This window comes from Corapipo altera, unplaced genomic scaffold, assembly GCF_003945725.1.
Source record: "Corapipo altera isolate COAL_440 unplaced genomic scaffold, ASM394572v1 62, whole genome shotgun sequence".
Lineage (NCBI taxonomy): Eukaryota > Metazoa > Chordata > Aves > Passeriformes > Pipridae > Corapipo > Corapipo altera.
In genome coordinates, this window is record NW_020884894.1 from 7346210 (window position 1) to 7365143 (window position 18934).

General features: G+C 39.9%; 1 protein-coding gene across 2 annotated transcripts in view; it reads right to left on the minus strand.

Annotated features, from left to right (window-relative positions):
• Positions 1–18934, minus strand: part of CDH13 (cadherin 13) — a 447767-nt gene that overhangs the window by 277373 nt on the left and 151460 nt on the right. For both annotated transcript variants that reach the window (XM_027646729.1, XM_027646728.1), the window contains exon 3: positions 15622–15830. In XM_027646729.1, coding sequence (XP_027502530.1) covers positions 15622–15830 — 209 coding nt within the window. The remainder of the gene's footprint in view (positions 1–15621; positions 15831–18934) is intronic.

Genomic DNA, 18934 nt, shown 5'->3' on the forward strand with positions numbered 1-18934 from the left:
GAATGGTGCCTTTTTACCATGGAAAGTGAAGCTGTAGATTATTTTGTGCTGATAAAGTACTACAGTGGGCAAAGAACTTTCTCATAATGAACACTGCTGTAAAACAATTTATCTACAAGAAAGGAAACAAGTTTGCATAATCCATTTATGGTTGGTTCAGCTTTAGAGGAATTTGCTGTATAAATATATCTCACCCTGGGGAATTGTTTTGCCAAAATAACTAATGAAAGTGTTTGAACAACTTAACACTGATAATTAATAGGATTTTTTTCAGTATCACAATGGAAATGACATCTTCCCGTGTCTGTTAACCATCTCACCAGTGAAGAGACAAAAACTTGGCAGACTCCAAGAGCCAAACACACCAGAAAGCAGAAAATTAATGAATTAACTTAACACTTGGCAAAAATGCTAAGCTGGTGACATGTTCAAATGATCCTCAAATGGTGTTTAAAAGTACTTTCTTAAGAAAACCTCGCATAGCTCAGTGATTATCAATTTTAAAAAAAATCTTAATATCTAGTTCATCAATCGTTCAACTGCCATGAGTAATATTCTGCCATCGTGCTGAAAGCTTTGACTAACCATAATCAAACCCCATTAGGTTGTTGTACACTTTGCTGGCAATCCCAAGTTATGTTTTAAGTTTAGGTGTCGCTATTTAATGCTCAGGAAGGATCCCAATCTCATCAATAATGCCTTGCCAACTGCAATTCTGGGGAGACTTAAAAACTTACTGTGAATCTCACCTGCTTCTGTGGGCACATAATTATTTTTATTACGCTTTGTGGCGATGTTGGCTGCCAAAAAAGGTTGTCCTAAAATCCCAGTGTGACAAAAATCAATTTTCAGATGCAAATGAAGGTGCCATAGGTGACATTTTTCATACCCAATAAATTGCCTGTCTGTGGCTTTGAACTAATGGACACATAAACAAGAGAGATTGGTGCCAAGGTATTGCATTATAATCTTAGTGAAGTTTTATGAGACTCCTGCTACAGGCTGCAAAAAGAAAATAAAGCAGAGGGATGGGGCATGAACAATTTGAGGGAACCTGTAAGAATAGATATTTTTTTACATTTTTTTTTTTAATTTTTTTTCTAGAGCTCTGATTTCCCATCTAGCTACTTCAGCCCCTCTCTTTTATTTTTAATTTTAGGGCTCTTCATGACCCTTTCTGTCTGCCACAACTTTTGCCTCATTATTATCCTCCACATCTCCACTTCTCTAGCCTTTACCTCTCTTCTCAGTTCCTCTCCTAGAAAATTTGTACAAACAAGTTTCCTTCCTGCTATTAATTTTTAATTCATTTTAATTCCCACCTATTTCCAGCTCCTTGAGGTGACATTTAAAGTTCTTAAGGAAATACAAGAAATACACTGAAACTATCATTACCTTTAAAAACAATAAAGACTTTAAGCGAACTCTCTGCTCATGTCTGACATGGCTACACTTCAAAAACATGAGGAGATCAGCATTTCCACAAAACAAATAGCAGGGTTTTCCAAGGCTTGTCTGAAGCTTATCTTGAATAATCACAAACTTCTTGAGCCTGCACATTTAGGACTCCTGTGAGATACTTGCCCTTGCAATACAAATAGAAACAAGATAAAAACAATATTTTTATGCTATGTTGATAGTATTGTTTCCAACTGTAGCTGAAATGAAAGATATGATTACATAATAGCTTTTCATGCCTCTTCAAAAGATTTAAGTAAAGTTCAAATCTTAAGCTTTTGAAACTTTAATCTTGAAATAAAGAACAATCTTTTGGTTATTTCACATTTTTCTCCTGTTAGGGAAACATGAATTATACCAAAATGACACAAAACCGAATCCTTTATCAGACTTATCCCCATGAATACCCAGTTGCAAGACCTGAATAATAATTTGGGGAAAAGATTTCAAAAATACCCACTTTAACCTCTCAGCCTGGCATCCTTAATGAATTACATTATTGCTACTGGTTCTCCTTAGTTGTGTTTTGAGTTCTGTTTGTTTGGGGGGAGGAGGGAGAAAAAGAGATTTTATTTGCTGCACCCTCCTGAAAAACCCGAGCCCTCTGAAGTCAAGGAACCCACTGCTCCTTGCCTTTGCCCAATAACATCGTGTTCAGAGCTCAAGAAGTGTTTGGACGACGCTTCAGGGACACGGTGGGATTGTTGGGATTATTGGGATTGGTGGGATTGGTGGGATTGGTGGGATTGGTGGGGTGACTTGTGAAGGAACAGGAGTTGGACTTTGATCCTTGTGAGTCCCTTCTGACTCAGAACACTCTGTGATTCTGTGACAGGGAAGCAGGACTGGCATCTCATACTGTGCAGGCACAGCTTTGAAAACAGAGTTTGGAACTTGTGTTTATGCAACTTGTCTGGTTGGCCAAACACCCGCCGTGTATTCCTCGGAGGCAACAGTTTATTGCCATTGCCAGAGCGACGCCTGGCAGGGCGTGCACGTGGAATCCTGGGCAGCAAGCCATGACCATCCCCACCCTGTTCTGAGCAGAGAAACTATGGTGGAAAGTATGAAACACCCCATTCCCTGCCTTTTAAGGTCACCACAGAAATTTGCGTCTCAAGCTCCCTGATATTCAAGGCTCCTCTCTCTACCATCACTCCACTTCTGCATGGGCTTGTTACCCCTGCAAAACATTCAGAGAGCAAGGTTTTTAATTCCAAAAGTCCACAAGTGACCTTAGTGGCCAAATTTCCTGGTCAGGTTAACTGTCTGTATCGCTGCTGGTAGAGCAGAAAGGCTCTGGCAGGAAATTCCCAGGGGTGGAGAATTCCCTGGGGGAGAATTCCCTTCTAGTAAATCTACACCACAGAGGAGTCCCACAGCCTGTTCATGCTCTGCCAGCACCAAAGGTACTTCAGGTACAACAGAGACTGGCATCAGGCAATGTAGAGCTCCATTTTACCCTGTTTTACAGTTCTTCCTTTCTAGAAGCAGCTTCGAGTCATACAGGCAAAAAGATCTACCCATGAGGATACCAGATAGATCCCAGGATTTTAAGGTTTTTTTTTCTAACACTGAACCATATTTGACCAGCTCATAACTCCCAGCAGCAGGAGATATCAACCAAAAGATTAACTGGATGAGATTCAACAATTTATGTGTGTAAAACAACAGCAAAACAGAAACTGGAATAACTTCTTAGATGTCAGATATATTCATTGAGAGTGTATCAGGGGCAAAAGCTTTGCAAACAAGCTCAGTGAAAAAATTGTGAGAGCTGGTTCTACATTTCTGATCTCTACTACTCAGTCCAAAGCTATTAATTTATACAAGAAGTTAATTTAAAAATAGAAGATATAATGCAGCATGGGTTTATGGATCTTCACTACGTGTAGAACCTTAGGGCTCACTGTACTTTCATTTGAAATAATTGTATTCCATGTGTAAATATTAAAAACTTAAATATACTGGAGGAAATTGATTTAGACTTGCTTAAAGGTTCCTATAAATAGCCTTCTTTATATCACTTTTCCAGATGTCTGCTTTGTTGACAGTTACTATAAAACAGAGCATTCCAGTTTCCCTGTAGTGAACATGAAACAGTCACCTAAGGAAAACCTTCCATAATTAGAACAAGGCAGGTACTAAACCTATCCCGTGGCTTATCTCTGTATTTGTAGCTGGAGTTCATTAACTTGTCAGCACTGATTCCTTTTGAATAGGAAAGTGAAATGAAAAAAATGACGTGCAAATCAATATCAACTGGAAAGCCTTGTTCGCATTTAGAACAGTGTCAGATATGAAATATTGGGAATCAAAATGAAAATTTCTGCTGGAAAAACATGCTTAGTAATGCCATTTTTTTATAGGAGAATTATTACAGTGAATTAGGCTAGTTGTCATCCCACGATAAAAGTTATAGCATATTAAAAGTTAAACCTTTTTAACCAACCCCCTTTCTCGTTTGTTTGTTTTCAGATATTTTAAGAAATTACATTAAGCTTAATAAATGGAAGAAGCATTTTAGAATATATCATTCATACTCATTAGTTGGCACAAAATCTCTGTAGCACATCCATGTGTGTCTAGAGAGAGACAGACATCTGCTAAATGACTTCCACAGAACTCAGCATGTAAATCACACTGTTATCAGAAGGGATTACAAATCAGTCTTCCTGGACTAGTTAATAATTATAATAATGGGGTGCCAAAGGCCAGAGGAAATTTGTTGGAGATGAGCACAAAGTGAAGGCAAAGATCTGCTGGGATATCCCCAGATCTGCTGGATTGCTTCTTACTCTCCAGAGAGGAACAAAGCCCATCAGCTCTACCTGGAAACCTCAGGCCATGGCAAGAGCCCCAGGAAGCCACTGCCTGTGCCCCCTGGAGCTGAGCTGAGCTGACACCCACCAAGCAGGTGGCCTGGAATGGAGTTAAACCAACCCAGCCAGTGGAACAGCCTTCATTTCAAAATCACCAGGGCTCAGCCAGCAAAAGGTGAAAGGTCCCTGTTACCCTGTATCTGAATATCTCTCCTTTAATGTACTTATTGAGTGTCTCCACTTTACACACAGAAATTGGAGGCAGAGAGGTATCAAAGCAAAGACTGTCAGAATTAACACTTTTTCTTTTGTCCAACTTGTGTTCTTTTCTGGGAGCTCTTTGGGCAGACACTGGGTTTATTGTGTGTATGAACAAGCTCTAAAGCCACAACCTTTCTCAGTGCTTCTATAATACTACAGCAAAATGAAGGAGAAATCATGTAAATGCAGAATGGTTTTGCTCTCTCCATTCCCCTAAACACAGACTCTTACACTGCAAACCAGAATCTTATCTTCCTGTTGTCTAAAGTCAAGATTAATTCAGGCTATTTTCTCATTTTATAGTTTTAAAGACTGAGTCTTAATCAAGTCACTTATCTAATTCACAATTGTTCAGAAACACATTTTCCATTAATGAAATGGTCCTAAGTGCAGCCTAATGCTCTGAGTGCCAACAAAAAGAAAAGACACAATAATTACCAGCACTGACAAGGAATTCAGAAAGCCATTAAACAAAACCAATCATTTCTCCCCCTCTCAACCCTCTAACTATCCCATATTTTCATACCTCTAGAAGTTACAGTAATTATTTCCCTCAAGTAAACCAGCTACTTTTCTGTTTAGTAGACAAAAATTGAAGGAACTCTTTCCCTTTTATACATCTAATATACTTCCCATATTTTTCCTCTAATTGAATTAAATATGACATGTTAAAGAAGGAAACATTTCCATTTGGGACACAGATGATTGAACTTTTCTGGCAGATGTTAAATTTAATCAACATCATAGGACTGAACAGAATCTGCTTTACGTTATTTACAAATTTCAGATATAATTTTAAAGTAATTACAGTCAGTACACAAAATCTGGGATTAAAAGCCACTGAATAAATGTGAGACTTCTGAGATCCTCTGAAGAGCTGCCTGATCAAAAAAGCATTAATTTTGCAGGGATTCAGCTGAAGGCAGAAGCGACATTAAAAATAACTGAACAGATTTTTTTCTCCCTGTTTCATAGACACAAAATATAACTGGCAGACTGTGACTACCCACTAACATTATGCACAATTAATATTACATATATCAACTTGATGCTAATAGTGTCCAATAGAAGGGTCTATTCCATATGATGGTCCCACTGATGCATTTGGTTTTCCTGGTGATTAAACAACATGGGAGCACTAACAATTAACATCAAGGTCACCCTCAAATAAATTTTGATTTGGACACTCCTCACAGCAGATTTATGAGTAGATTCAAAGCTCATTAAAGTCAGTGGAACGACTCCTGTTGCCTTAATGGGGATTGCATTTGGTGCTCTGCTTTCTGTGTTTTCCTATGACAGATTAATTACACGGTTTTGTGAATAATCTTGCCTAAAATCAACCTTTTAACTCAAAGCTCCAAGTCTTAGCTCACACATCCATGTAGCTTTGGCAGCAGTGAATTTGAGATTTATATATGTGAGGCAAATTCAGAGCCAAATCTTCCCTACCTTTGACCTTTAACCTTTAAACTCTAGTTTTAACATCCTCTCCCTTTTCCTGAATTCCTGATTTGAGGGTCAATATGAAGTGTAAGAGACTTTTCTGATTTTCATGACCATATCAGCTTCAAAAAGATGGTTGTTGGGAGTGAGGAGCAGAGAGAAAACCATGTAGGACAACACAGTACAGCAGCACAGAGAAAATACAGTCATCTGCAGATAAAGTCAGAAAGTTCTTTAAGCTGCCCTGCTGAGCTCCCTGAGAGATAAGGACACAGAGCCTGAACTATCCACAGAAGAGCTGACAACTTTTCCCTTGACCTGCTACTGATACAGTTCACATCCACTGAAAACCAAAAGAGGGACGAACAAATAAAAATTTCTCAGTATCAAGTTGCAGCCATTATTGAAACAGAGTGGATAGAACAGCCAACTGTATCAATTTTAAGGTTATTATTTTAATTAAGTTGCAGAAACATGACTTTGTTGAAAAATTGTCAGATATTGTTCCTCTTTTTTATTAAAAAAACCTCAACCTATACCTATACCTATATCTTTATTATGTTTCTCAAAACAAAACTACAATGTAAACACTGAGCAGAACATGTGTTAAAGTCTCTCTTGTAAGATATTCCACACTAATATATAATTAATGTTCACAGACATAGCTGGAGATGAAAAACTGTATAAACTAACTAGTAAAACTATTCTTTTCTAATATGGATCAACTGCTTAATGCAAAGGTTATTCAGTTATATTTGGTGTGATATAAGTGAGGAGCTGGATGATTGATAACTCCTAGGTGACTGTAAGCATTAGTAGAGTTGCTTATTATGGAGACACCAAATTATATTAAGCTTTAACTCTGTCATTATTCAACTTGCCACATTATTCCAGGTACTCGAAAAAAACTGGCTGCAAAATAAGATGCAAAGGAATAATGGTAAAAGAAACAAAATTGTAATGCTCGACAAATAAGGAATTTTAGGTCCAAAAGGAGCCATCTGTCCTTGCAATGGCAGAATCAATTCTTGGGGGAGGACAAATGTAGATTTTTATCCTGTGATGCTCCATTAAATGCTTAAGATGTGTGCTGAGATAGGTGTTACTATAATAACCATAATAAATGTTCCTTCAGGTTTGTGAAAATCAGCATGGAACTATTGGGGCAATCATTAGGGATTATTATTGAGGTCTCTGATGGAGAGAAATGAATAAACTCTTACTCAGGGAATCATCTTTTCATGTGAATAATTTCCCCTATCATGGCTCTTTCTCAACTCCACGCTGCTTCTGTGAGCTGATGGAAAAGCTTACAGTGGGGAAAAAACAGCAATATTTTGTGTCTCTGACACCAAAAAAAGAACCTTGAGCTTAGTTTTGAACACCGCTTGGTCTGATTTCCTCTTGGAATTGTCTCTGTTCCCTAATAAATGTGAGGCCTCACAGGTGGAATTGGGGTAGTTGTCATACACCGACTTCATCATTCCTGCATTCCGGAGGAGAGAACTACCATGGAAAAAAAGGGACAATTTTTCTTCTGTATCGTAAGTCTCACATGTACTTCTGGTGTCTGTAACATCTCCTTTTCCTTATGGATTTGAGGACATGAAGGCTGTCATGGCAATTTTAGCATCACATCAAAATCACCAGGTCCTTTTCCCAAATTCCTCATTCCAAAAGATTCTGTTCCTATCCCAAGGTGTAAAAGTATTATGAAATAAGTATCAAAAATAAAGATATCTATACAAATACCTCTCTTTGACAGATTTATATAGACCTGTACACACACATTCTCTCTCTGTGTACTTAATAGTTTCACTTTAGGGATCTTACAGGATGAAAGCTGCTTTATAAATGAAAGACATTACATATCCTAAGAGACATCTACTTATCCTTTATGATCTTGCTTAATGTCCTACTAAATCATGCTTAGCCTGTTGCTTTCCTACTTATATCCTCATTTACCACAATAAATTAAAAATCTAAACCTTTCACCAAGGGTTTCTTCACATGTTCCCCACATCAGTGGCACAAATTTCCACACAAGTCCATCAGTCTCTGAAGATTAATGCATAGGACTGGCATAGTTTTGTTTCTCCCAGAATATTTTCAGGCTGGACTCAGAACAATAAAAACTTGGAAAAAAAGATGTGTAAATTCACGATGGTTTATCATTAATCCACAAAATTTAGTGGATTTTTTTTTTAATGGATAAAAGAACAGTTAGTGTCATAGATCATAAAGAGATGTTCATTCAATTCCAAATGTCTTTCCACAACTTATCTACCATTGAAATTCAAAAAGAGGTAAATAGGTATTTTCTTGACTTTCTGTGGCAGGATGAATTTTAGTTCTTCAGCAATCCTTGAATAATTTTTCTCATTGAGATTCATGGAAGCTTTGCCATTAGGTCTTATGGATGGAGGGTAAGACCTGAGTGTGTTTTCAAAGAAAACTGAGTAAAATTGTTTGCATTTCAGAACTGCATCTGGGTCTGAGATTTTGTGAAAACCTTAAGTTTACAGCAGAAGCACACCAAGGAATAGTGAAAACGTTCTATGCACAGTACCTGTTGCAGGAGGGAGAACTAAGGGAGCAGCCTAAATGCTGCTCAGGGCTGGAAGGAATTATGATTTTAGCTCTTTTTAATAAAATGCTTTCATTACAAAGAATTTTACCTGTCACTTTACATTAGTTTGTAAATAATTTAAAATAATTAACAAGGCTTGTTTCAAAAATAATCTAATTTCACCTCTGAATCACTGTTAAACATATCTGATACTTGCCTAAGCTCTGCTTGCTTCTGAAGGGCACAAATTCCCTTTTCCTGGATAAATACATCCCTGGTTCACATAAAATGTGAATGTAGATTACTCAGAGAGCAAAGCACTGAACGCTCACAGAAGTTAACACCTTGTTTCACAGTCAATTATTCACGTTTCCAGTCTATAAGACCATTTTTCTCTCCTTAAATAACCAAGTACTCCTCATTTACATGCTGCAGTTGCTCACTGAGGGAAAGAGAAGCAAAGTGAGCCCACACATTTGATCCAAGCACTTTTACATCCAGTGAATAAACCCACGAGTCACACTTGGTCCGAAAAAAGGAACATTAAATTAATGAAAGCCACCAGTAGCCCCTGTTCTTTATAGCATTTACTCTGGCATTCAACACAATATGTAATTGTTGCTATGGCAACTGCCACATCTCTTGGCACCATAATAATTCCCAGATAAATGGATCTTTGTCAGAGCAAACTCCAAAGCCACTGTATATGAAACCTGTGTTTCTTTGGTGCTGGGAATCTGCAGTGTTAAGCGGGAAGGATAAATTCAGCCCAGGCCTGAGGAAGCACAAGCCTGTCAACAGAGGGGAGGGGAGGCTGTGGAGCTCAGCAAATGGAGGAAATATATGGAAATACATGGAAAATCAGAATTGCTGTGCCATGGGACTCCCAGGGTCATCCAGAAACTGCCCAGCAAAGGGGTGTGGGAGCCCCGTCCACAGAGCACTGCCAGACACAACTCCTGCTTCCAGGGTTTGGTCTGAAGCCTGCTGGAATCTCATCATTTCAGCAGGTTCAGGATCCGGCTGAACGATAAAAAGGGGTAGTAGGTGACTGGAATTTCTATGGAAAAGAGTGGTTAAGGAGATTTCTTATATAAAAGGAGCTCTTTGTTGTTTCCCTGCCAGCAAGCAGTCTGCATGGAGGATTTTTATAAAAATATAGTCAAAAAGGCAGCTAAATGATACTACAGAATGACCCATTGATGAGAATAAACTCTTGCTTTCATTGACATTAATTAAGATGTGTTCTGTGTAAGCTGAAATGTAGCATTGCAGATTTTAGAGTTAAAAAACATAACATCCATTCAAGGATGGCTAAAGCAGGGAAAAGTCATTTACCAAAATACCATCAACACAAAGGTATTAAATTCTAAAATCACTTGTACCTCAGCTTTTAATGCATAAATTCCAAGTCAATATGTGTTTGCGGTGAGATAACAAAAGTAACAGGAGTGATAACAACTTAATAACTTAATGTCTAGGAGAATGTTAGGATGTTAAACTCCCTGTCAAACTGAACACAAAAGTGATAAAATTACTTTTCTTTTGTTTGTTCTGTAAGAAAATCCTTCTTTATATGCCTGAAGGACACCTTCATATCCAAAGGCAAAAGTTCTCCGTGGCTTTTATGAAGCTGGTATTCTGTACACTGTTTTGATCAGTATAATAACTCATAACTGTGTTGTAGATATTGATGCACCCCTGTGACTTGCTCTATTTTGTGCCTTAAAATTAAATGCAAAACATGGCATTTTATTTATGCGGCGCGGCGCTTTCTGCAGCAACTGCTATATGCAAAATCTAATAACACGGAACTCTTGGAGCCTGTTTGTCAATATCTCATATTGGAGTCCATCTTCAGACTTTGCACAGTCATTTTCAGCCGATTTGGAATTCTATTCTAAACTGAAAAAAATGCTAATCTACGTTAATGGGAACGATTGCCTGCTATATCAGAGATGCTGATTCTTGATCTTATTTTCCAAATAACTTATTGGATTGCCAGATGACTAAACTCAACTATTCACACTTCCACGCCTGAATATTTTTTTTTTCCGTGAGAGAATCCTGACTCATAATAAGATTATTGATCCGTTATCAGCGGTTCTAAGGCAGAAAGCCACACATGTAGGATTTATGGCTCCGGGCGCTTTTTATCTCGTATCCATAATATTTGCAATCTCCATCCTTTGGGGATAAAGCAGAGAGCAAGGCACAAATAAGAAATGCTAACATTTAAATCCAAGGAGCTTAGTTTCATTATTTCTGTTTGATAGTTTAGGAAACAGAGGCACAGGCAGAAAGCGACTCGCACAAACATCTCCATCCAGGCTGCGACTCGGGAGGAATCAGAATTTGGGGCTGCAAGGCGGCTGAGGAAGTTTTTGGCCAGGCTGCTGAGGCTCCTGTCCCTGCTCCAATAAACGCAGTTGGGAAAAGCAACAGTTTGACAAAGGGAAAAAGCAGCAGCAGCCTGTCTGCCCAGCCCCTGGCTGGTACAAAGTGCACTGGACAGAGTAGCAGGATGAGGGCAACTCCATTTCCTTCAATCTGAGCTGCTGCTGGAGGTGGTTTTAAACTCTGTCTACAACATGCTGTCTCAGGGTGTGCTCCTCACTCTTATCTCTGCTTTTCTTTCTCCTAGTCCTTTTCTATCTGGTGCCTGAAAAACTGTCCTGAGGGTTTGACAGCTTCTATTTAATCATTTCATCCTTCTGTATGGCAGACTGCTGAGCACCATACAGTGAAGTTACTACCAGCCTGGAATTTCCAAATATCTGCCTGCCCTCTTATCTGCTTTGGTGCCAGACTCTTGATATCTCACTTCCCTCCACCCTCACCCTGTGTCTGTAATGGTGTAACAAATAAAGGTCCTAAATAACTCCCTCTGCTGTGGGGAAGCAAAAAGAAGGAAAAAAAAAAAACCTACCAACACACAGAAAAAGGCAGAGACAGATTGTTTCCCAAGGCTTTCTTTCAGCTCCTGGTATAGTAAGGGTATGTTCATTAAAACCTGCATTAGATTTCAGAGGGGGAGAAGGACCAGCAGACAACCATTTTATTTAGCCTTAGAGGACACAGTTCAACTCCCAGCTTGCTACCTTTTGGAACTCCCCATTTATTATGAGGCTCTACAAAAGGCTGGTTATACTTTCTGTCTTCCACAAAATCTGGCTCTATTAATAAATACATAAATCTACTAATGTCTGGAAAAATGTCCAAATGTGATGAAATTTCCAGCTTTCAGCTGTCCTCCTATTTCCTTAAAATAAAGTGGGGATCAAGGACTGGACAAGACAGAAGTCAAAAATATAAATAAATATTGCTACCAGTCATTGGCTCAGCCTGTTTGTTCCCAGCTAGGGTTGTGAGTGATTTATTTTTCCATTCAGGATTTGAGGCTTAACGATTCTATGAATTATTCAGAATGAACCCAAAGTTCATTTTGGGGATCCTGGGTGAATCAAAACATTTCTTTAATATCACCAAGCACTGCAGTCCTGGGTGTGTGGGGCTGTATCCAGTGAGCACTGGGCAGAGCAGAGTAGGAGCACAGATGTTCCCAACTCTCCAGCTCCACTCCATGGGGAATGCAAGGGAACTTCCTTTCTTTCACCGAGCACTCTGATTGCCTGAGGGTCCAAGTGTGAACACACATAACTATTAAAGAGCAATGTTACACCTTCCACAGGCTCAAGGCAGCTCTTCCCTTCACTCACACTCTACATGCCCCTCAGAAATGACTGTAGATTTTTGGGAATATTCTCTTCTGCCGAGACAAACAGAGACAAGTATATCTGGCCAAAATCATAGGAGGAAGGGGTGAACCAGCAGGTTGCAGAAATCAATCTAACTGGAATCTGATGGACAGATTTTTGCTCTGTAGCATATCTGCATATCTGTTGGTACAGAGATTCATGGGGTTTAGGTTATTTGGCAGTAACATCCAGACGTCAGGAAGAGCAGCAGTGTTGTATTTGTTCTTCTGCCACCAGACCCTGCAAAACATTGTGTGATCAGAAAGCAACAGCCAAGTTGGCTGATGATGCTGAGGAACCACCTCTCTTGCCATATTGCAGTCATGGCCACCCTTTGCTAGAAAGCTGCAGGCTCTGCACATCTATTGTGCTTATGCAGAAGAGTAAGGAAATGTGTCCTTTAGATGCAAATAATGGAGTTAAACAGTAAGTGCTATTCTAACAGCCACTCATTATACTATGGCCTCGAAGTTAATGTAAGTTAATCACATAGGACTGATCAGTGAGGCCAGCTGGAATCTTCCCCCATCTTTAGTAGGAAAGAACCACACCTCTTCACCCTTAGAATACCAAAAGCTTTTCTGCACACTCCAGATTGCACCTCTAAATAACTCCCATATTCCTCTAAAGTATGGCTGGTAGCAATCAGAAAGTTTTAGGAACTATGCTCTGGCTCAGACTGCCAGTCAGCACATCGGAGATCATTGTTGAGAGCCATTTCCAAACACGTTGGGAATCTGCAATTAGAAACATTAACAATGGGATTTCACAGATGTAGGTTACAAGCTTTCAGAAAAGAAATGGCAGTTGCTGGCAGAGGGGAAATACTTAAGAACTACTTATCCCCTAATTAGACAAGGTACTGTACTCTAAGTACTGAATGCTAAGCAGTGCTCTAGCATGTGCTCATCTTAACCCTACAGAAATATGCTGAATTACCAAGGCTCCATCTGAGCATTTCTTAGCCAAGGCTCCTTGCATAAACAGATGGAGCAGTTCTGCTGTTTCCATGCTGACACATTTAGACTGCAAAAGTACAGGATTAAGTTCAAATTTATCATAAAATCACTTTTGATAGTAGGCTGTAGTCTTTATATCCTTCTCAAGTATGACAAACAGAAAGACAACACTGTCTGTGTTGTGTTTAAAACCGGCAAATAGCTGAAAAGATTGGGGAAAAAATACTGGTTTAACAGCTACAGAGTGCTGGCTGAGGCCAGAGCAGGACAACCAACCTCAAAGACCTTTGTATTCCCTTGAAGAAGGGGATGATCCTCACTAGATGGGTTTCCCATGGCATGTTAATGCATCATGTAACTCCCAATGACACTTCAGACACCAAGGATCACCATCCTAAAAAGGTAATCAGCTGTTTCTGAGCTGAATATCAAATCCTTAAAAATGTGACAAATGCAGGTAGAGAGGATGTGATACTGCTTTGAGGAGTCACCTGTGAGGGAAGACTGGCAAGTGGCAGAATATGCCAGATTTAGGCTGGTTTTCTCTCTCTGAAGCAACAGAAAGTGGTTGGAACAGAATCCAGGAGTGGGGCCAAATCAGACTTGGCTTTCAAATGCAGTCTGCAGATAGATCTCAACACTAGGCATTAATTAATATTGCTGGAACATTTTGAGGGGAGACAACCCAGAACCCAAACAGGACATAAAGGTCACTGGCAAAGCTATGTCATGGTCTGTGCAAATACACATTTTTAACTCCTGCTCATGAGACACGATTTCCCCTAGTTTATAACTTCCATAGAATATCTCCCCTCAGAGACATTGAAGGGCTGCTTCTTTGAGAAAACCAGAATAAAGCTTCAGAATATGATTCTCAGAGAGTCAGATCTTCACACATAAACCAACCCCTTGAAGTTTAACTCCAGACCTCCTGTCAGAGATGTCTCAAACCTCTCTGTGGTTTCTGTAACTTCTAACTGGAGAATGAGAATCCCGATTTCGAAACTGCTCCTAAGATTTCAAAACCTGGGGTGGAAACAGAATCATTTGAACATTCTTGTGAATACACCAGAAGAATCATGCCTTGCTAGTCTGAGACACAGGACAGCCAAGTGCCCAGCTTGTTCCTACAAGTGTAGCTTTCCTACTCTGAATTTGGCAGTCTGTGGTCCTAAACTCACAGCTCTTCCACCTAAGAGCCTCTCTCAAGCATGACTGTGTTAAAATTTAATTTTGTGAAGAAACAGCATATTTAAATGAAATTAAATCCCATTTCAGTGTTCTGATCAGCCTTCTGCAGTTCCATGTTCTGGTACTTTCTCTCCTGCTTGCAATCTATATTCACATCACGTGCTGCCTAAAGTGCAGAGCAAAACCTTTCCTCAGCCACAGACTTTCAGAAGTTAGTTCAACCTTTCTCCTAAAGCTAATTTGTTTTTTTTTTTAATGGAAGACTTCAGTTATACTAACATATTGTTGGAAAAATAACGAGAATGCTGGCAACAGAACATCTAAATACCAAATCAAGACAACAGATCAATCATTTTTATCGTGGCTTCTTTATGCTTCTATGAAATTATAGGTCTGTAAAGGTACCAGGCTTAATTTTCTAGTAAGCCACTGCCCTTCCTACCTCTCTCCTAAATGCCAAGACACAGAAGTGAAGGCTATCTCACATTTCCTTTTGTTACTTTCCTGGGTGTGAAGAAAACAATTCAATCAATTTGTGAAGCACTTTTTGCCCCATAGCATGAGGTTTGTTTTACACTGACATTCAGAAGAGGAAATGAAAAGACACAGTGGACAGAGCAGAACAAAAATCACCAGTGCAAAGAAACAGAGTGTAAATATGTGTTGTTATCTGTGTAGATGTTTATACAGTTTAACACATAACAATGTCAGATAAGCAGACCTATATGAAAATTTAAATTTCACAGCATAGAATTCATTCCCACGCACCTAGACTTGGAGTGAATGTGAAGGTTCTGTAAATTCTAAATTATACATTTAAACTATGATTTTACATTTTCAGCTTTGGCCAAATTGTAGCTACCTGGCACAACATACACCAGAAGAACCAGTCAATTTTGTACCTGAGCTCTGTCATTTGAATCAATTCTATAGGAATGTTTAGCATCTACACCTGAAGATGTAACACATCTTTGAAAACCTGGAAAATTCACATCTTGAATTAAACCGAGCGCTGAACTGTTACAGCAACAGCTGGATCAAAAAATGATTTTGATCTCTGCAAACAGATTGAAACTGCTTACAATCCTAGGTGGCACATGTATATATTTAGCAGCATCTCCTTGGTCCTTGTTTTTAGTCTTTTATGTTTCTCTTACCTTTAGTGCACCATGCTTTTCGTTTGCTCCACCAATGAAAATTTCCGCCGTATCCTCGGCGTGCTCGGAGCGAGCGCGGACGAACAAGGCTGTGCCAGCTCCTGAGAGGTTCTTTAGTGCAACCAAAGACCCGTCGCCTTCCACCCTAAAGTCTGGGTTAGAAACCTCGAAGTTCAATTGGTTATTCCCCTTGCAGTCATCAAATTTCACTGGGGGGAAAAAAGAAAATAATAAAAAGCACATTATGAGTGTCCACTTTGGAACAGAGCCCTCAAATGTTTTGATGTTATTGGCTTGTTTACAGATTTTGGGAAGAAATGTCTCTCAATCTAAGGGGAAAAACTCATCAAGTTTTATATTTGTGTGACTAATTCATAAACAAATCTTATGAATATGTATTTTCAGGAGGATGTAGAGGTTTTGATCAGGCTAACTGGGGATGTAGGAGGTAAACAAAACACTCTTGACATGAACCTTTTGTGATCAATCAAATGCACACCCAGTTTCACAATTTGAGCAGCAGCAATAGAGACCTTGTTATCCTCCTTGTCATAACCAGGATCTCTAAAGGCTCTCCTGGCAAAGTGGTTTCATGTATTGAGTACGTCTTTATGCTTAGCACTGAATACTTGCAGAATATTCAACCTCAGTCTACTGCAAAAGTGTAGAAAACCCAAACTATAACATTTCTTACTAACTGCCAGGACTGTCATACAGTATATGAGTTGCACTAACAGCATAGCTAAAGATAATTTTAATTGAACAGTAGCTGTCAATAATGCTGTCTCACTTTACATGAAGGGTTTAAAATATTTGGGAAAGCTGGCATAAACAGAAAAATGTCCCAAAGCACAAAGGTTTGAGACTTTGCTTCAAATTCTTTCTCTGAGTCCAGTAGATTCACTTTGCACAAATCACAGGATAAAATACATGATTAAGAGATCTGCACCAAAAACTTGCAATTGCTAAGTAAATTTTTCAGATTTTGACATCTCTGAACAATATATTTGCAAGTGAAAGGTTTTTCTGCAGACAATCTGTTCTGTATTCCCTACCTGCTCCTCAATTTACTGCTACCGCAGACTTTTCACTCACCTGTGTGCTCTCACTATTTTGATTTTACATTTCATTTCTGTTGCCTCTTTAAAAACTGCGTTACACTTTCAGAAAAGATTACAGACAGGGATACAGACTACAAAAAACCAATGACAATGGACTTTAAGTGAATATAAAGCACTTTGCATAATTGTTTAAAGTCACTGTATAGACTTCTTGTATTGGGTCATTATTTTTAAAGGAAGAAAAATAATCCCAGAGTCTCTCACAACCTGGCCAATACCTAAGCTCTTTCTGACTATGCAATCTCCCTAAGTGGTCTTAAAGCACATACCAGCTTGAAGACACGGTTGCCAGAGGACCTCGAGGAGATCCTTCCTTTCTAGGCATTCCCTGGGATTGAATCCCAGTGTAGAACACCACAGGAAAAAAAGAACTATTGCTAGCCCTGGAATTTGAATACAACTTCATTTTTATGACAAGCATTGATGAGAAAGGTTAAATAAAAAGTTAAACAATGCAAATATCTCAAACATCTGAACTTCAGGACAAGGCACAGAATGAGACATGGGACACTATTTACCGAACCAAGGGCAGAGGGTTGGCCTTGGCTGCACCCAGCCCAGCACCCAGCCCTCCCTCACTGCCCGGGCTCAGCAGAACTGGGGAGAAAACGAGATGGAAAAGGCCCTGAGTCAAGATAAAGACAGGGAGGACATCAATGGTCAACCAGAATTGACTTGGAGAAAATTCATTTAATTGCCAATTAAAATAGATGTGGGTGGTGAGAACAAGACAAAACTAAAACCACCGTCATTCCATCTGGCCCATTTCCCCAGGTTCAGCGTCACTCCATCATTCCCAGCTCTTCAGCCTCCTCTCCCCGAGCAGTGGGGACACAGGGGGAGCAGGGGGTCACAGTTTGTACCTCAGGGCTCCTCTCTGTGGCTCCCTCCTCCTCACACTTCCCCTGCTCCAGCCCGAGTCCCCTCAGGACAGACCCACCTGCTCCCGCCTGAGGTCCTCCAGGGCTGCCTGGAATCCCTGCTCCACACCAGGAACCCTTCCTTTTCCTCCTCCTCATCCTCCTCTCCCTGGTACCATTTTTCCCGTTTCCCATTGCTAGCACAGCAGCAGCTCCGGTGTCTCTGAGGGCTCAGCTCTGCCCGGCGCTGGGGCGGCTGCGGGGCCGTCTGGGGACAGCCCTGACCTCCCTCACAGAGACCCCACAGCCCCCACACACCCACCAGGGCAGCAGGAGCTGAGTAGGGATTTTGAAAGAACAAAGTTGTGACCCTGTGAATTCACACTGGACTGTCCTCTTCCCAATGACATTCCAAACTCCGTGATAGTCACCACCGGCTTTGCATAAAAATTCCCCCAGCACCTGAAGGATCTGCTGCTGCACAAGGTTTAAGCTCGATTACATGTTTTTAACGAAAAACTGCTCCCATTTCCTCTGCTTTACTTGAGGGCAAGAGAGCTATCCTTGGATTCGCAGTGGGACCGCAAACCAGAATTTCATCAGCTCATTTGCCATTTCATTGAATTTTGCTGAAAGCAAAGGGAGATTATAAATAAAAAAGAGACAAAAAGCTCTTTCCCCTCAGATACTCCAATCCCTCCAGACAAACCTATCTCGGGCTGTCATGTGGCAGACTCCTGCTTGCAAAGTCTCGCACTGCAGTGGAACCAGGGAGGAAAAGCCACTGAATTTGGGAGCAGCAGCAGTTTAAAACAATTTTAGAGTGCTCAGACTGTGCTGGTGCCCACACTGCTCTCCAAGGCTGGGAACTCCTCTAAGAGAATGTCTCGTACTCACAGTAGGATTTTGATGGAAGGTTCTCTGTGAGCAAGGCCTCCCTGATGAAAAACCACCCGTTGCAGTTTATGTTGGTGACATGACAGGTGTTTTAACAGACTCTCTGCAATCTCCTAAAGCTATCAACCAACAAAAAAGCAAAATTTTCCTGTCACCACAAATGTGGGAAGTTGAAATTCTCTGTAGTAATCACTGGATAGATACATACACTGTATATCTCTATGCACTCCATAGATCGCAGCCTTTATGAATTATAAGTCTTTTCACTTATTCTTTTATTCTCTTGAAAAAAACCCCAAACCGTATAATAATAATAATAATAATAATAATAATTTAAATAAATAAATAAATAAAATGAAGCAAGGTTTTTGAAAAGTAACTTGTTGAACTGGTGGCATCCCCGCCCACTGCAGGGGGTTGGAACTATATGATCTT